Below are 14,131 nucleotides of genomic sequence, written 5' to 3' on the forward strand. Positions count from 1 at the left end.
GTATGTTTTGGGCAAGCTGAAAACTAAGATGAAGTCTAATTTTAGTTGTTTGTGACTGAATCACTTATTTCATCCTTCAATGAATAAAATGTGCATGTTTAATGATGATTTATATAGTCAGTTTTTTTAATAGTTCAGTGCAAACCTAGCATAATGGCTAAACAACAAGCAGGTTGCTAACATGGTTTCCTAGTCTATGCATAAGCATTTTGTTTCGTAAGAGGCCTTTTCGATACATGTGCCCTGAGATGGAAGTGATTTTTCGTAAAACCCATGAATTTTAATTGTGTTTCATGTTAGAATCCTTCTTTTCTATATCATCCTTATAGCAGTATTTTAACTATATCTTCCAGGGGCTGGGAGATAGTTGGTTTGGGTGGGTTTTGCCTATTAATATTTATCTTAAAAGCATTACTCCAGTATTAATTTTAAAGATCTGATTTTTATTATGACTTGAAATTTTTTTGTCTGCCAGAATTGGAATGCTCAATAAAAATACTAGTATATGTCTTCAGTAATACACAGTGTGATTTTCTAGCATAGTTGTAAAAACACTTAAAATTTTGAAATTAAAATGTTGCATCAACTAAAATGGGAAAGTAAGAACAGTTAAAGCAATAAGGAGAGTAATGGTTTATGCTGATACAGCCTTGATATATGAAAGGGTAGAAAACTGTTCAACTAATACAGTTTGATCTCAATAGTTCTTGATGCAGTATTTCCAAAAATAATTTCTAAGTATCAGTTTTCTGAAATGGATATAAAAAGTAGCAAGAGTACATAAGAAACAAATACCTTAATGACATTATGGTGTATTACAGGTTGTATTAGAAGTAAAATGTTCTCCCAGCCTGCAGTATGTGTAAAAATATTTAACAATAGTAGCTAAAATTTACAAACCTTGATTCTTGCCGTGTCAGCATTTGGCTTTTTTTTGCTGCTTGTAGAACACATTACAGTAGTGTTTCTGTGTGTAAAATACTCCATGTTTTACATTTTCCATATTGAAGTTTTTTTTCTATTTCTTCCTATCATGTGAAATGTGTTCGAGGGTGTGTTTTGTGTATCAATATGAAATGTGTTGATTTCTGACCCTGTATCGATGGGAGAGGAGGAAAAGGAGGAATCAACAGACTTCATGCAATCTTCACTGGGCTGGGCTAGAGCTTGTGAAAGAATTTACTAATGTATTAAAATGCCTCAACAGGGATTTGCTGAGAACTAATGCTGTAATGTGTTAGTCATCCTTTATCTGCTTCTGTTTTTACAGGTTCTGAAGGATGACTGACGCTGGTTTCAGTGATGCCGCTTGGAGTCTCCAGCACTGTGGATTGATAAGTAACATGCAGATTTAACTGCACAACCTGGGGAGAAAGCATAAGGAGTGCTACTGCTTTTCAGGTCCTTAAGTGGACAGAAGCACGGTGTCATCTATCTGCAAGGGAAAATTCTTCAACAGATTTTTACAGCTAATAATAAAGACGACATAGCATCATCCACCTTCTTGATTTACAGCACATCACCTTCCAAGACAGATGGTCTGTCAGAAGCTGGAGGATGCCTGTGGAGCACATAATAATGAAGTCGTGAATTGATGCTGCTGCTGCTGCTGCTGCCGCCTAATTGTCAGGATCACAGCCGATAGAACTGCCCTGCCCTTTTTCTGCTCGCTTAATCAGGCCAGGAACAGCAGGGTGGACATGGCTGGCCTCATTAACAACCTGCTAATACTATTTCTTGTTTTTCAAAACATCTGTTTGGGTTTTAGAAGCCCACTTTCTGTCTTTAAGAGGTGGGTTATGTGGGAAGATCTTATGTGTTGAATGCATGCAGTATGAAGTATGAAAAAGCATGTCCTAGATAAAAACATGTGTGGTATTTGTTCAGTTTTGCTCACTTGCTCTAAACTATCTTACTGCAATTTTGAAATGGTGCTCTTGTCATGTTGAAGACAGAAACTCTTGTTTTATCCATAGGTTGCTCTATAAAATGTGAGGTTAGAATGATAAAACAAATTAGTAGATTTTTTTAGGTAATGCCACAGATATGTTTGAGACTACACAGGGAGTAAATATATTTCAGCTGCTCAAGTTAGCTTGCAGTATAACATAGTGTTTTAACAAGAAAGTATCAATTAGCTTGAAACGGGGCAATTGTGGAAACCTGGAGGGGATTTGGATGCAAAATTGCATAAGTAAACTTTATTGTGGACAAGGGAAGTAGCCTCTTAATTCTCAAAAGAAGTGTTCTATTGTTTGTCAGGTATGTTGGGCACTGGAGTTGTTACCACATCACTTTATATTTATATATATACATGAGTATACATACTCAAAGTCTGTATCAGTGTAGTAGCATGTTTCAGATGTCTCATCATTTAGTTCTTTACAGTGCTCTACATTTTTTTTTACAATTTGCTTATATATTGCATTCAATACAGACTTTGATATTTACATGAAGTTGTAAAACCATTTTACTTCATTACTTATAATGGGAGTTGCTGTAAATGTTGTGATGTTGGAATTAAAAGTTCCCCCGTTACCATTGTGAATGATTAACAGTACTTGACATTTTCTAGTGAATTATTTTTCTATCTGCACGTCATGTACCTCAGATAATTGTTTAGATGAGTTGACAGGTTACGTTTTCAGGAATATTTTTCCAAACCAGTCAGCCTGATTGCTCAAAGGAACTACTTCAGTATCTTGGTAACTAAGAGGTTTTCATCGGCTCATGAAGGACTGAAATTTCCAGATCAATCCTGGAGCTATTCAGCATTGTTAAACGTCTTTACTAGTTCTGAAAACCTTTCTATTTAGAAAGACAGAACAAAAATGAGATTTTTTTAAAATCTTTCTCCTTCTTTTTAAAGGTATAAAGATACCACCAGATCTCTTTCCAGTGAATGCCTTGGAAGTGACCAGACAGTGATTTCACTTGGTCTGTCAGATTTTGCATTGGACATTCGCATGCCTGGTGTGACACCTAAGCAGGTGAGAGAAATGTAGTTTTTCTTTTTGCCACTTACTCTTTTTTTTTTATAAGCTAGGAAAATAAAGCCTTGCCTACAATATCACTCCCATAAAGTGAACAAAAAAAAAGGGTAACAGGTACATGTATGTCCAAAGAAAAGTAGGAAACAGAAAAATATTCTTAAATGAGAGAAAAATCTTTTCATTCGATTAATTTTGTTTGTAAATTCTTGGTTTCACAAACTGAATTGCTGAAGTTGGAGAAATAGGAGTTGTATTAAAGTGAAATATTTACAGCTGTGCTAGTAAGACATACATTTATTTAGAGCTGCAGTTTACACCAAATCTCAGATGATGCTACAGTGACTTCAGTTACTTTAAGTTGAATATTGCTGCAAGTTTAGCAGTTGTTGAGAGGAAACAACCAAAAAGCATTTTATAAGGGTAATCCCTTTGAGTCATTATTTTAAACCCTTAAAATACTACAGGAGAACTACTGTAAACAAGTTACAATGGTATATACTCTTTCAGGTTTGAAGTTGTTTGTCTTCTACTGAGCCAAGTGAGTAAAAATGAAGACAAAAGTAAAGATTTTTAGCATTAGCATTTTTAAGATTCACATAGAAGAGATTCTGCATTCATCTTCACACGTAGTTTCATTAAGCAGGATAAACAATGATTAATGGGGTCTTTTTGAAGTGAGGCAACATGATTTATATATGCCATTAAAAGACCCTACGTCTCTTTTAGAGGTCTGCAGATGCTTGGAAAGAGCAGGATGTTGTGCTGCAGTAGATGATGACTCATTGTTGCAGATAGCACTTTCTAAAAATACTGAAGGGAAATGACATTTTCAGTTATTGAGGAGCACCTCTTTCAAACATGTAGTTTAGAGCAAGTGGTTTCATTCCAGTGAGTGCAAAACAAATACAGTTTCTGCTAGATCTTATTTGTCTGCAACAAAATATTAAACTTTTCTTTTAGGAGTGAAAAATAGTCTCATTTCATCCAGGTGCACATTTGAAATTATGTTTCATTGATTTTTACCTGAGGAGCCATTAGTTGAAGAGCTAGGGAACCCATATGAAGGGGTCAGTCACTTCAGATTCCTATTAAAAAAAAAAAACCCAACCAAACCCCAACACAAACAACAAAAGGTGTGACAATTAATAGAGAGGACATTATACTTTTCATATTTGTGTGTACCTATACCAAACAGCCTTTATGTACACAATAAACTGAAATGCTACAGTCTAGTGTATATTTGGGGGAAGGATGGGGGGAAAACAGCAACAGAAAGCAACTTACCACATTAATTCCTGAAAAGGTAAGTGAAAATAATCAATAACTAGCCTTATGTATTTTTAAGTCTAGCTTTTATTTTCCTTTCTCAGTCTTGCCTACCCTTCTCATTTCACTTCCTTCTTCCACAGTGTCCCACACTAACTGTACAGGAAATGTGGTTCCCATTTAGAGCAACTTAAACACCGATACGCTCAGCAAGAAGCAATGGCAGAAAAGACAGTCTTCATTTTCTTGCAGTTCACAGAAGGAGATACCCAACAGGTTCATAGTTCTAGTGCTGTTAGTTCATTTTTGTGGCAGAAAGAACATGAAATGGAAGGATCCTCTTTAGAAAGTAAATTCATCTGTAGTGGCTTCCTTGTACCTCACTATCTTCTTCATGTGCCTCTTGGCCCTAAATGTGGGCAGATGTTTTTAGTGACCCTGGATCTGCTATGAGTTGAAGTTGTCCATGCTGATTTATATATAAGAGCATAAGTTGGCAGTTGAACTCAGTGATCCTTGTGGGTCCCTTCCAACTTGATATATTCTATGATTGTATGGTATACAGGTTTCTGCTTTCAGGGTCTATCTGCAAGTTTATCTCTACTCATGAAAGGTGCAAAAATAAACCAAAGAGCAAGAATCATAGAATGGTTTGGGTTGGAAGGGACCTAAAACTTCATCTAGTTTCAACACCCCTGCCATGAGCAGGGACACCTGCCTCTAGACCAGGTTGCTCAAGGCCCCATCCAACCTGGCCTTGAACACTCCCAGGGACAGGACATCCACAACTTCTCTGGGTAACCTGTTCCAGGGTCTCACCACCCTCACAGTAAGTAATTTCTTCCTAATATGTACTCCAAATATACCCTCTTTTAGTTTAAAACCATTACTCGCTGTTCGATCGCTACAGGCGCTGCTAAACAAGTCTGTCTCCATCTTTCTTTATAAGCCAATGTTAAGTATTGAAAGGCTGCTATAAGGTCTCCCTGAAGCCTTCTCTTCTTCAGGCTGAACACCACCAACCTTCTCAGCCTGTCCTCATAGGAGAGGTGTTCCAGCCCTCTGACCATCTTTGTGGCCCCCCTCTGGACTCGCTCCAACAGGTCCATGTCCTTCTTATGCTGGGGGCTCCAGACTTGACCGCAGTACTCTGGGTGAGGTCTCACGAGAGCAGAGTAAGGGGCAGAATCACCTCCCTTGACCTGCTGGCCGCACTTCTTTTGATGCAGCCCAGGATTTGGCTGGCTTTCTGGGCTGCAAGCGCACATCGTCAGGCCATGTTGAGCTTTTTGTCCACCAGCACCCCCAAGTCCTTCTCCTCAGGGCTGCTGTCAATCCATCCTCTGCCCAGCCTGTACTGATACTGGGCGTTGCACCAACCCAGGTGCAGGATCTTGTGCTTGGCCTTGTTGACCTGCATGAGGCTCACTCTGTCCCACCTCTGAAGCCTGTCAAGGTCCGTCTTGGTGGCATCCCTTCCCTCCAGCATGTCAACCGCATCACACAGCTTGGTGTCATTGGCAAACTTGCTGAGGGTGCACTCGATCTCGCTGTCTGTGTCGCCGGCAAAGATGTTGAACAGCACCATCCCAGTATGGACCCCTGAGGAATGCTACTCATCACCAGTCTCCACTTGAACGTCAAGGTGTTGACCACAACTTTCTGAGTGTAACCGTTGCAAGTGGTCCACCTGGCAAATCCATGTCTTTCCAGTTAAAGACAAAGTCATGTGGGACCATGTCAAAAGGTTTGCACAAGTCCAGGTAGATAGCATCAGTCACTCTTACCTCATCCATCAACACTGTAACACCGTCATAGAAAGCCAGCAGATTTGTCAGGCATGATTTGCCCTTAGTGAAGCCATGTTCATTTTCAGCAATCACCTCCTTATTTTCCATGTCCCTTACCATAGGTTCCAGAAGGATCTACTCCATGATCTGGTCAGGCACCAAGGCAAGAGTAACGGGCCTGTAGTTTCCTGGGTCTTCCATATTTCCCTTTTTAAAAATGAAGGTTATGTTTCCCCTTTTCCAGCCCATGAGAACTTCACCAGACTGCCATGACTGCTGAAATATGATGAATAGTGGCTTAGCCACTTCATTTGCCAGTTCCTGCAGGCCTTGCTTATGCATCTCATCGGGTCCCATGGACTTATGCACCTTCGCGTTCCTTCGATGGCCTTGAACCCAGTTGCCGCCTATAGCAAGCAGTTCGTCATTTGCCCAATCCCTGTCTTTTTGTTCTGCAGCTTGGGCGGTGTGCCTGGAGCACTTGTCAGTGAAGACCAAGGCAAAAAAGTTACTGAGTACCTCAGCCTTCTCTATGTCCTGGTTAACCAGGTGTCCTGTTCCCTTGCAGAGAGGGCCCATGTTTTCCCTAGTCTTTCTTTTATCACTGTCTTACCTATAGAAGCTTTTCTTGTTGCCCTTGATGTCCCTGGCCAGATTTAATTTTACCAGGGCTTTAGCTTTCCTAACTGATCCTGGGCTGCTCAGACAGTTTCTCTGAAGAGGACAAGTGCAATTGCTAAAATGCTTTAAGGGCTTTCTGGAGGTATATCACTATTGTGCCTATGACCAATTGCAGTTCCTGAGTTGTCAAGCATAACAATTTATATGGGAAAGGCAGGAAAAAAAAAACGAGGAGGAGCAGAAATTACTAGAGAACGGAAGAGTACCTTTAGAGCAACACTGCTATGTTCTGTGCTCTCTCTTCTTTGTCATGCATTTTTTTGAAGAGAAAATCTTGTTTCAGCTGGATTGTTATGAATTCTGAATTCGCTGTTTGGCCACAGCTTAGTGCTTTCAGGAGACTTCGCAAACTGAATTCTTCTGGCCTCTTTCTTGCTTTGTGGTATGCACATGACAGCTTTATCTGGAGTCTCAGCTAACTAACAGAAAGGTGTCTAATGGAACTAACCAGTTCTTTGTTTACAGTTTATGACCAGCATGACCTGCAGTAAAGGTACAATCAGAAGGTTCATGTAACATAAGAATTGTTTGGAAGGGCTGGAGTCGTTGGTTATTTAGTCAAAAACATCTCCAAGCTGGAAAAAGAAGGGGAACTTCTGAAATACTACTGCTGATGAGTTTTTCCATAGCATCACTGTAGACAGTTTTATTTAATTTTATTTTCCAAGGTTCTTGATACTCCAGCTTCCCAGATAATTCTTACTGAAAACAGATACTGAGAATTAATGTCTTTGGATTCTAAGAAGTCTAACCATCAGCATGTATTCCCTGAAACTGCAATGAATTTTTGGTACTACCAGTAAGGTTGTACCTAGATTATGAGCATTCACATTGTTGTTTTGGAATAATTACCGTAGGAGTCATTGCATTTTCTTAATGTAGGGGCATTCAGCTAACACACAGGTTAAGCTCTGTAAAATAAGTGCCTGGTTCATGGAGGAAACACATACACATTTCCAAATAGGATAAGGAGGGAGAAGAAACCCCAAACGATTTTGTATCATTTGCATAAGTAATGCCTTAGAATTGTGGAGGCTGTATAATTCTTGGTGGAAGGATTTGCAAATGGCTGGAGCCAAGTTTAATGTCTGGCCTTGTATTGGTAGCTTAGTGGCATAAAAATTCAGTCTTTCTATCTGGTGTTGTCAAGACTGGGAAGACTGTGGTTGCCAAAAACCTTGCATCTTTTTTTCCAATTAGTTACTAGACTCATAGTGACTTTGGGGGTTTGGCAGGGTGGGGAGAGGGTCAGGTTGCCTTACATTCTGTAGCTGCAGCTGCCCCGTGGGTGAACATGAGAACCAACCCGTTACACAGCTTAGGAGTGCACTAACTGTGCAGATCTGCCCCTGGGTTGTGCATTCTTTCAGCACAAGTACTGAACATGAACATTCATGTGAAACTGTTCCAAGCACTCCTTATGAACAGGGCCACTGAAGTGTATATTCAAGCGTACAAATGTGGAAATCGGCGTGGTAGGATAGTTCTCCAGCCCAGTTAATAAATGTGGTTTATATTTGTTGACGCTTTTGAACAATACTATCTCTTGTAAGTGGGGGAAAAAATATCAGTACTTCCTTTTTTTTTCTTAATAGTTATTCCAGTTACACAGTAGGGAAAAATGCAAGTAAGATATCATGTGAAGAATAATTTTGGTGTGCTGCTGAAGGGTGGAGGACACTAAGAGCTGTGGAGACAAGACTGAAGGGCTTCTTCAGTTTTGAGGGAAATATTCTATAATCATTCTTTATACTTACGATAATTATAAGAAAACTATCCCTCTGCACAGTAAATTAATACTATATTAGGACTGCTGTATGTTTTACCTTCCAAGAAGGGTTGGGATCAGCTCATTTTGAAAACTAAATTTCAGATAAAAACACAGTATTACTAAGCAAATTGAAGGTTATTTTGTGAAAACAGCATTATAAACATAGGGTAAATATGTTTACTCTGCCTTTAACACAGTTTTCCTGCTGTGAATATCTGTTGTTGCTACAAATCAAATAAGAAACATTGATAAAAAATTATAGTACAATTAAAACTGTATCTCGGGTAAGTTTTTTCATAGTTTATTTGGATTTTTTAATTAATTACTGCTATGTTTGAGGCTGAATAAACCTTTCATTGGTACATTAATTTTGGTACAGCATTGGCTGAGTTCTTAAATACACACTTGAAACTTCATAAATATTGACAAAGACACAAAAAAGTGGCAAAAGATGTTATTTTCCGGGGAATTGTTAGTGTGGAGGGGTTCTAGTCTAGTGGATGTTGCAAGATTTTTGTGGGGTTTGGGTTAAAAATAAAGGTAAAAATACATAAAATGAGAAGGAGATTTGATTTTTCGGTACCCATGAATTACTGGCACCTCTTCTGTACTACTGCTACAACAACCAAGTTGAGATCTTGACCTAAGTTCCCCCAAGACTTGGTGTGACTCCGGATAAAGTTGTGTGAATGACTTATTACTTGGTGTGAAATTCTGTAAAAAGTAGAATTTAGTTACTTATATGAATCTGGACCCTGGATCAGTGAAATTTAATGACAGAGATTTGTGAGAAGCGATGCAATTATTAGTTAGTAATGGCCCTTATTAATAACAAAGATTCTTCCTTTAAAGAAAAGGAAGAGGGGGCAAGAGATGAGAGGGGAAAGTGTGGGGGCTTTCTCTTCCCTCATCCCCAGTATGCTTTGGAAAGGCAGCCTGTTGCACTTTGGAATTCTATTCATCTCATCTTTTCACTTTTTTTGGAAACATCTGAATTGTTGGGCTTGTGCATAGTGGAGCAATCTCACATTTTCCCCCCTGCTTGTTTCTTATTCAAGTTGAAGTCTACATAATAATTTTCTTCTGAATAAGATCAAATGTTCACCTTCATGCTTGCAGACCTTCTTATGATGAAGTAGAGCAAACAGGACAGAATTATTGTGGATTCTGCAATGTGCCTTTTGTAATGCTTTTAGTGTCACAAATTCCTGTTCTTCATGTGTTTGAACTCTGGAACATTGCCAATGGCAGATAAGCAACCAAAATCTGTTTTGTTGAATCCAATAATTGTTTTTCATTTGTTCATTTTATCTAATTAGCTAAATACAGCCTGGCTAGTAAGTCAGAAACAAAGTTGAAGAGTCCCATCCTTGGGACTATGCCAGGATGAGTTTTCATGCCAGTAATGGAAAAGACTTCAGAACGACCACATTGATTGACTGCATTATCCATTTGGCCAAGCAATCTCTTCTCTGACTACACCTGATAGCACTTATTTATGGAAAGACCATAAGAGGTAGGATAGCGGAGTAGTAATGCAGAAACTAGAACATACACTCCCTGTTTACAGTAAGAATGAGAAGTTGCTGGCTTGGAGTTTTAGTCCAGACTATCATATTAAACAGATAGTGATAGTTCTGTATTTCATTAATTGGTGGAATAGATTTTAACTCATAGATGATCTTGGATATGTATTTTTTTTCCAGATATGTTTCGTTCCTTTTAAGAAGTTATTAGAAGCATTTTGAAAAGGGTTGTATTTTGGGTAATTTTGTGGGTTTGTTCCCTTGTTTCTCTGCTTTTGAAAAATACATTTTGATAAGGAAGAAGGGGAGATAAACTTTTTTAAGACAATGTGTGTAATAGGATGGAATAGTAGGAAATGTTAAGGGGTATGAGACTACACCATGAGTAATAAGGAGTGTTTACAATCCAGTGCTTTGCCTGTACTGATACCTATAAGCATGTCATGTTAAAGTAACTGCTGGCCAGGATCTTTCATTTATAAAAGGGAGTCACTTCAGATTACTTTGGAGGACAACCTGAAGATGATTAATGTAAGGCAATACAAACAATTAATGAACAGATGTAAAGTAAAAAACTTTGAATATTCCCTTTCTTCTCCCTGCTCTCCACTACCCTGTTTCTTCTCCAAAGCAGTGGGTCTCATTAGTTACTTTTTTTAATTTTTGTTTTGCTCTTAAAGAAAACTTTGCTCTTTCTTAGGATTAAAGTCCAAAAGGCACATCAGATTACCAAAGAACCTGTCTCTAAACTGTCCAGTGTAGAGTAGATTGGAATTGAAGAGAGATGACAAAGAACATGGAAGAGGGATGTTTAACTAGGACAGTTGCTACTCGTAGATGTGTTATAACATTGACTCAGAGAGACATGACCGAGTTCTGCAACAGCTCAGTTATATGAGTAGCATAATACGATTTTAATACATCTGTAATTTCCAGTTAACACTCTTAATTTAAAAATAGAGCCAAAATTATTAGTACATGTAGACTTCTAATAATTTTTGTAGATGTTATGAAGTTACAAAATCTTAGCCATTGCATCCATGATAGGTCCTAATATTCTTTTCTTAACTAATTTAATGCTTCATTGGGTAAATGATACTTTTTTAATAAAGTAATTATAAATTATTAAAAAAATCAAAGAAAACATGTCATACTTATTTTTAGTCCATGCTGTTTCTAAATTCAATTTTTATTTAAAGACGAAATATCTACTCTTTACTACAGTGTGAAGCATTGCTGCCATCGGATTTCAAAGTTTGGGTATAAGGTTGTAAATGAAGGGTGGTTTCTTTTTTTAAAATCTACTTCTGAACCCAGGTTAAATTGAAAAGGTAGAATATTTCCTTTTCTATTTCTAGAAGGCTTTAGTATGTTTACTCTGTAAATGCATGTAACTGAAGTACACAAAGACGTTCATATCAGTTGTATCAGGTGACCGCTGTTAATCCTTCCCAACTTCTAGCAAAACCACCACAAATGATTTCTTACCTGTGCATATCACTGCTTTGTGTAACCACATACTGTTATCACCACTGTACTGGTCCTTACTTCTCAGTTACATTTAATTGTTTACAACTATTTGCAGTGTCTTCTTTTAAATTAGGTTTGAAGCTTTTCATAGCAGGAATTTTATCTTTCTCTGTTTAGTATAGTCCTTATGAAAGTCCTGTCAGATTTTGAGTTCATAGGTGCAGTGAAAGTCCAGTAGCTGACATCTTTCCTTTCTTAAACAGCCTTAAAAACTAAAAAAAAAAAAAAAGGTTTAAAATAGTTAATCAACCTAACAGCCACATTTCTGACCTTATAGCCTCTCTGTTACGTGTAAATAAACCATGGCAATAATTTTTTTTCTTACAATAGTAATCTAAATGTCCTATGTCATTGTTGGCCAAATATATCAGTAAAGCAGATGGTGGGGTTTTTAGATGCTGTTTTTGTAGGATCTGCCTTTCCTCTAGCTGACAAAGATGAGACTGACTTCATTTTTTGTGTAGGTCACATGCCTTTAAAAAAAGTAATTTTTTCTGTTCAAATAATTTACTGACTGGTCTTTTGATGTACAAGTAATAGCCTTCCTTTCAATAGGATTGCCATATTTAGGTTTTCCTGTTCTCAAGGACTTCATTTTATATTCAAGTTCTTTCATAGTTATCCAAGGTGCTTGTCAATGGAAAACCTGGCATTTGTTTGTGACCATGGCTCTGAATTTACTGTGTTTGCAATTTAAATGGTTCATATTTTGATCCAGGAATACTTCCAAGACTTACATACTGAGCATTTTAAACTCAAATGAAAAGTCTTTCAGGCAACAATGGCAACTGTAGCACCATGAAGAGGGCATTTTTGATAAATTTTCTGCCTGGAGTGCCTGTTACACTGTGTCTTGTGCAGATTGTTCATCCAGTTGCTCCAGGAAGTCTTTACAGTGCTTTAGCAAGAAAATCATGTATCAGATTGTTTCTTTTTAAATTGATTCTCTTCTTTTTCTTTGTTTTAAAGGACATGTGTTATTTGTCAGAATGCCCAGGGAAGAGTATTCTCATTGATCACAATAGAATTAGCTGCATGAATAAACCGTAAATGTATTTCTGTGCTTGCTTCTCCAGTGGCACTGCATTTTTACACCTTGTGGTCCAGTTATATAAATCTTGTAACAGGGTGAATTACTGCTATAGGTAGAAATCTATTTAGTTACGAATTCTTAGAATCATAGAATATCTCAAGTTGGAAGGGAGCCATAAGGATTGTTGAGTGCAACTCCCTGCTCCATGCAGGACTACCTAAAACTAAACCATATGACAAAGAGCCTCATTCATATGCTCTTTAAACTCTTGACAGGCTTGGTACCGTGACCACTTCCCTGGGGAGCCTGTGCCAGTGACCTACACCCTCTTAGTGAAGAACCTTTCCCTAACATCCAACTTGAACTTCCTCTGACACAGCTTCATACCGTTTCCTCATGTCCTATCACTGGGCACCAGAGAGGGGAGATCAGCACCTCCCCCTCCACTCAAGTGCTGATTCTTAGATTATACTAACTTTATAATTACTGAGAAAGTACTGCATACCAAGAACACAGTGAATCAGAAGCTCAATAATTCTTCACTTTATGTAGCACACTTACTGCTTCATGCTGTTTATGTGGACATCAGAAGGGTACTGATACCCTTTCAAATTTTAAGTGGCCAGGGAGGGGACGGTGTTTGTTAACCACTGCAAGTAAATTCAGTACTAAAGCTTATAAGTATGTATTTTTTATATATTACTTTGTTCAGTATTCTCGCATTCATCTTCAGAAAGTGCAGATTTTGGTGCTTTGTTTCTATTCTTTTAATTCTAGATAATCATTCTGGTTCTTGTTCTAAATATTCATAATAAATATTTATCATAAATTAATATTCCAATCAATATTTCATTCTAAATATTCCCAATTTAAAGGAAATTCCTGTTCTTTTGTCTTTTAATAGTCTGATACCTACCTCTGCATGTCAGTACCCCTGCCAGTGGATGATGAAGCCTATGTAGGTGAGTACTGTTGGACTGGAAGAAACTAAGCAAGCCATTTTGAAGAACCTCAGCATTTTCTGTTTTCTTCTTTGACTCTTATTGACTTAATCTTTGGCTGTGAGAGTTTCCAAAATGCATTCATCATTTCTAATGCAGAAACAAACTAGAGAGAGCTACTTAAAGTCAAGATAACAAACTGTATTTGGAGAGATTCATGAGTAATAGTAGTTAAGGAGCTGCATGCAGATGCCTCTGGCAATCAGTACCAAAGAGTCCCATTTGTAAAGTATTGGCTTTCTGTCTCTGGCTGGATACTTAACTCTGCTCCACTGAGCAGACTGTTTATTTACCTGCTGGTACAGGCTGTAAATTCTTTGCACTTACAGTCAGTGTTGGCTGCAGTAAGATTTTACTTTTCCTGGGGAAAAAAACAAAACCAACCAACCACTCTTCCCATATTTTTTGTTTGTTTTGGGGTTGTTTGTTTGTTTGTTTGTTTTAATTTTTTAAAATATCATGGCATAAGTAAGATGGCAGACAAATAAAAGGAAGTACTATAATAGTGTACAAATTCTGTGATCATATCGATCAGCAAAA

At 37.8% G+C, this 14,131-nt stretch overlaps 1 protein-coding gene across 6 annotated transcripts in view; it reads left to right on the plus strand.

Moving 5' to 3' along the window:
* Positions 1 to 14,131, plus strand: part of PAM (peptidylglycine alpha-amidating monooxygenase) — a 152,574-nt gene that overhangs the window by 67,836 nt on the left and 70,607 nt on the right. For all 6 annotated transcript variants that reach the window (XM_055698922.1, XM_055698924.1, XM_055698923.1 and 3 more), the window contains exons 2-4: positions 1,271 to 1,792; positions 2,870 to 2,990; positions 13,495 to 13,552. In XM_055698922.1, coding sequence (XP_055554897.1) covers positions 1,701 to 1,792; positions 2,870 to 2,990; positions 13,495 to 13,552 — 271 coding nt within the window. In that variant the 5' untranslated portion in view covers positions 1,271 to 1,700. The remainder of the gene's footprint in view (positions 1 to 1,270; positions 1,793 to 2,869; positions 2,991 to 13,494; positions 13,553 to 14,131) is intronic.

The sequence above is a fragment of the Falco cherrug genome, chromosome Z (genome assembly GCF_023634085.1).
Source record: "Falco cherrug isolate bFalChe1 chromosome Z, bFalChe1.pri, whole genome shotgun sequence".
NCBI lineage: Eukaryota > Metazoa > Chordata > Aves > Falconiformes > Falconidae > Falco > Falco cherrug.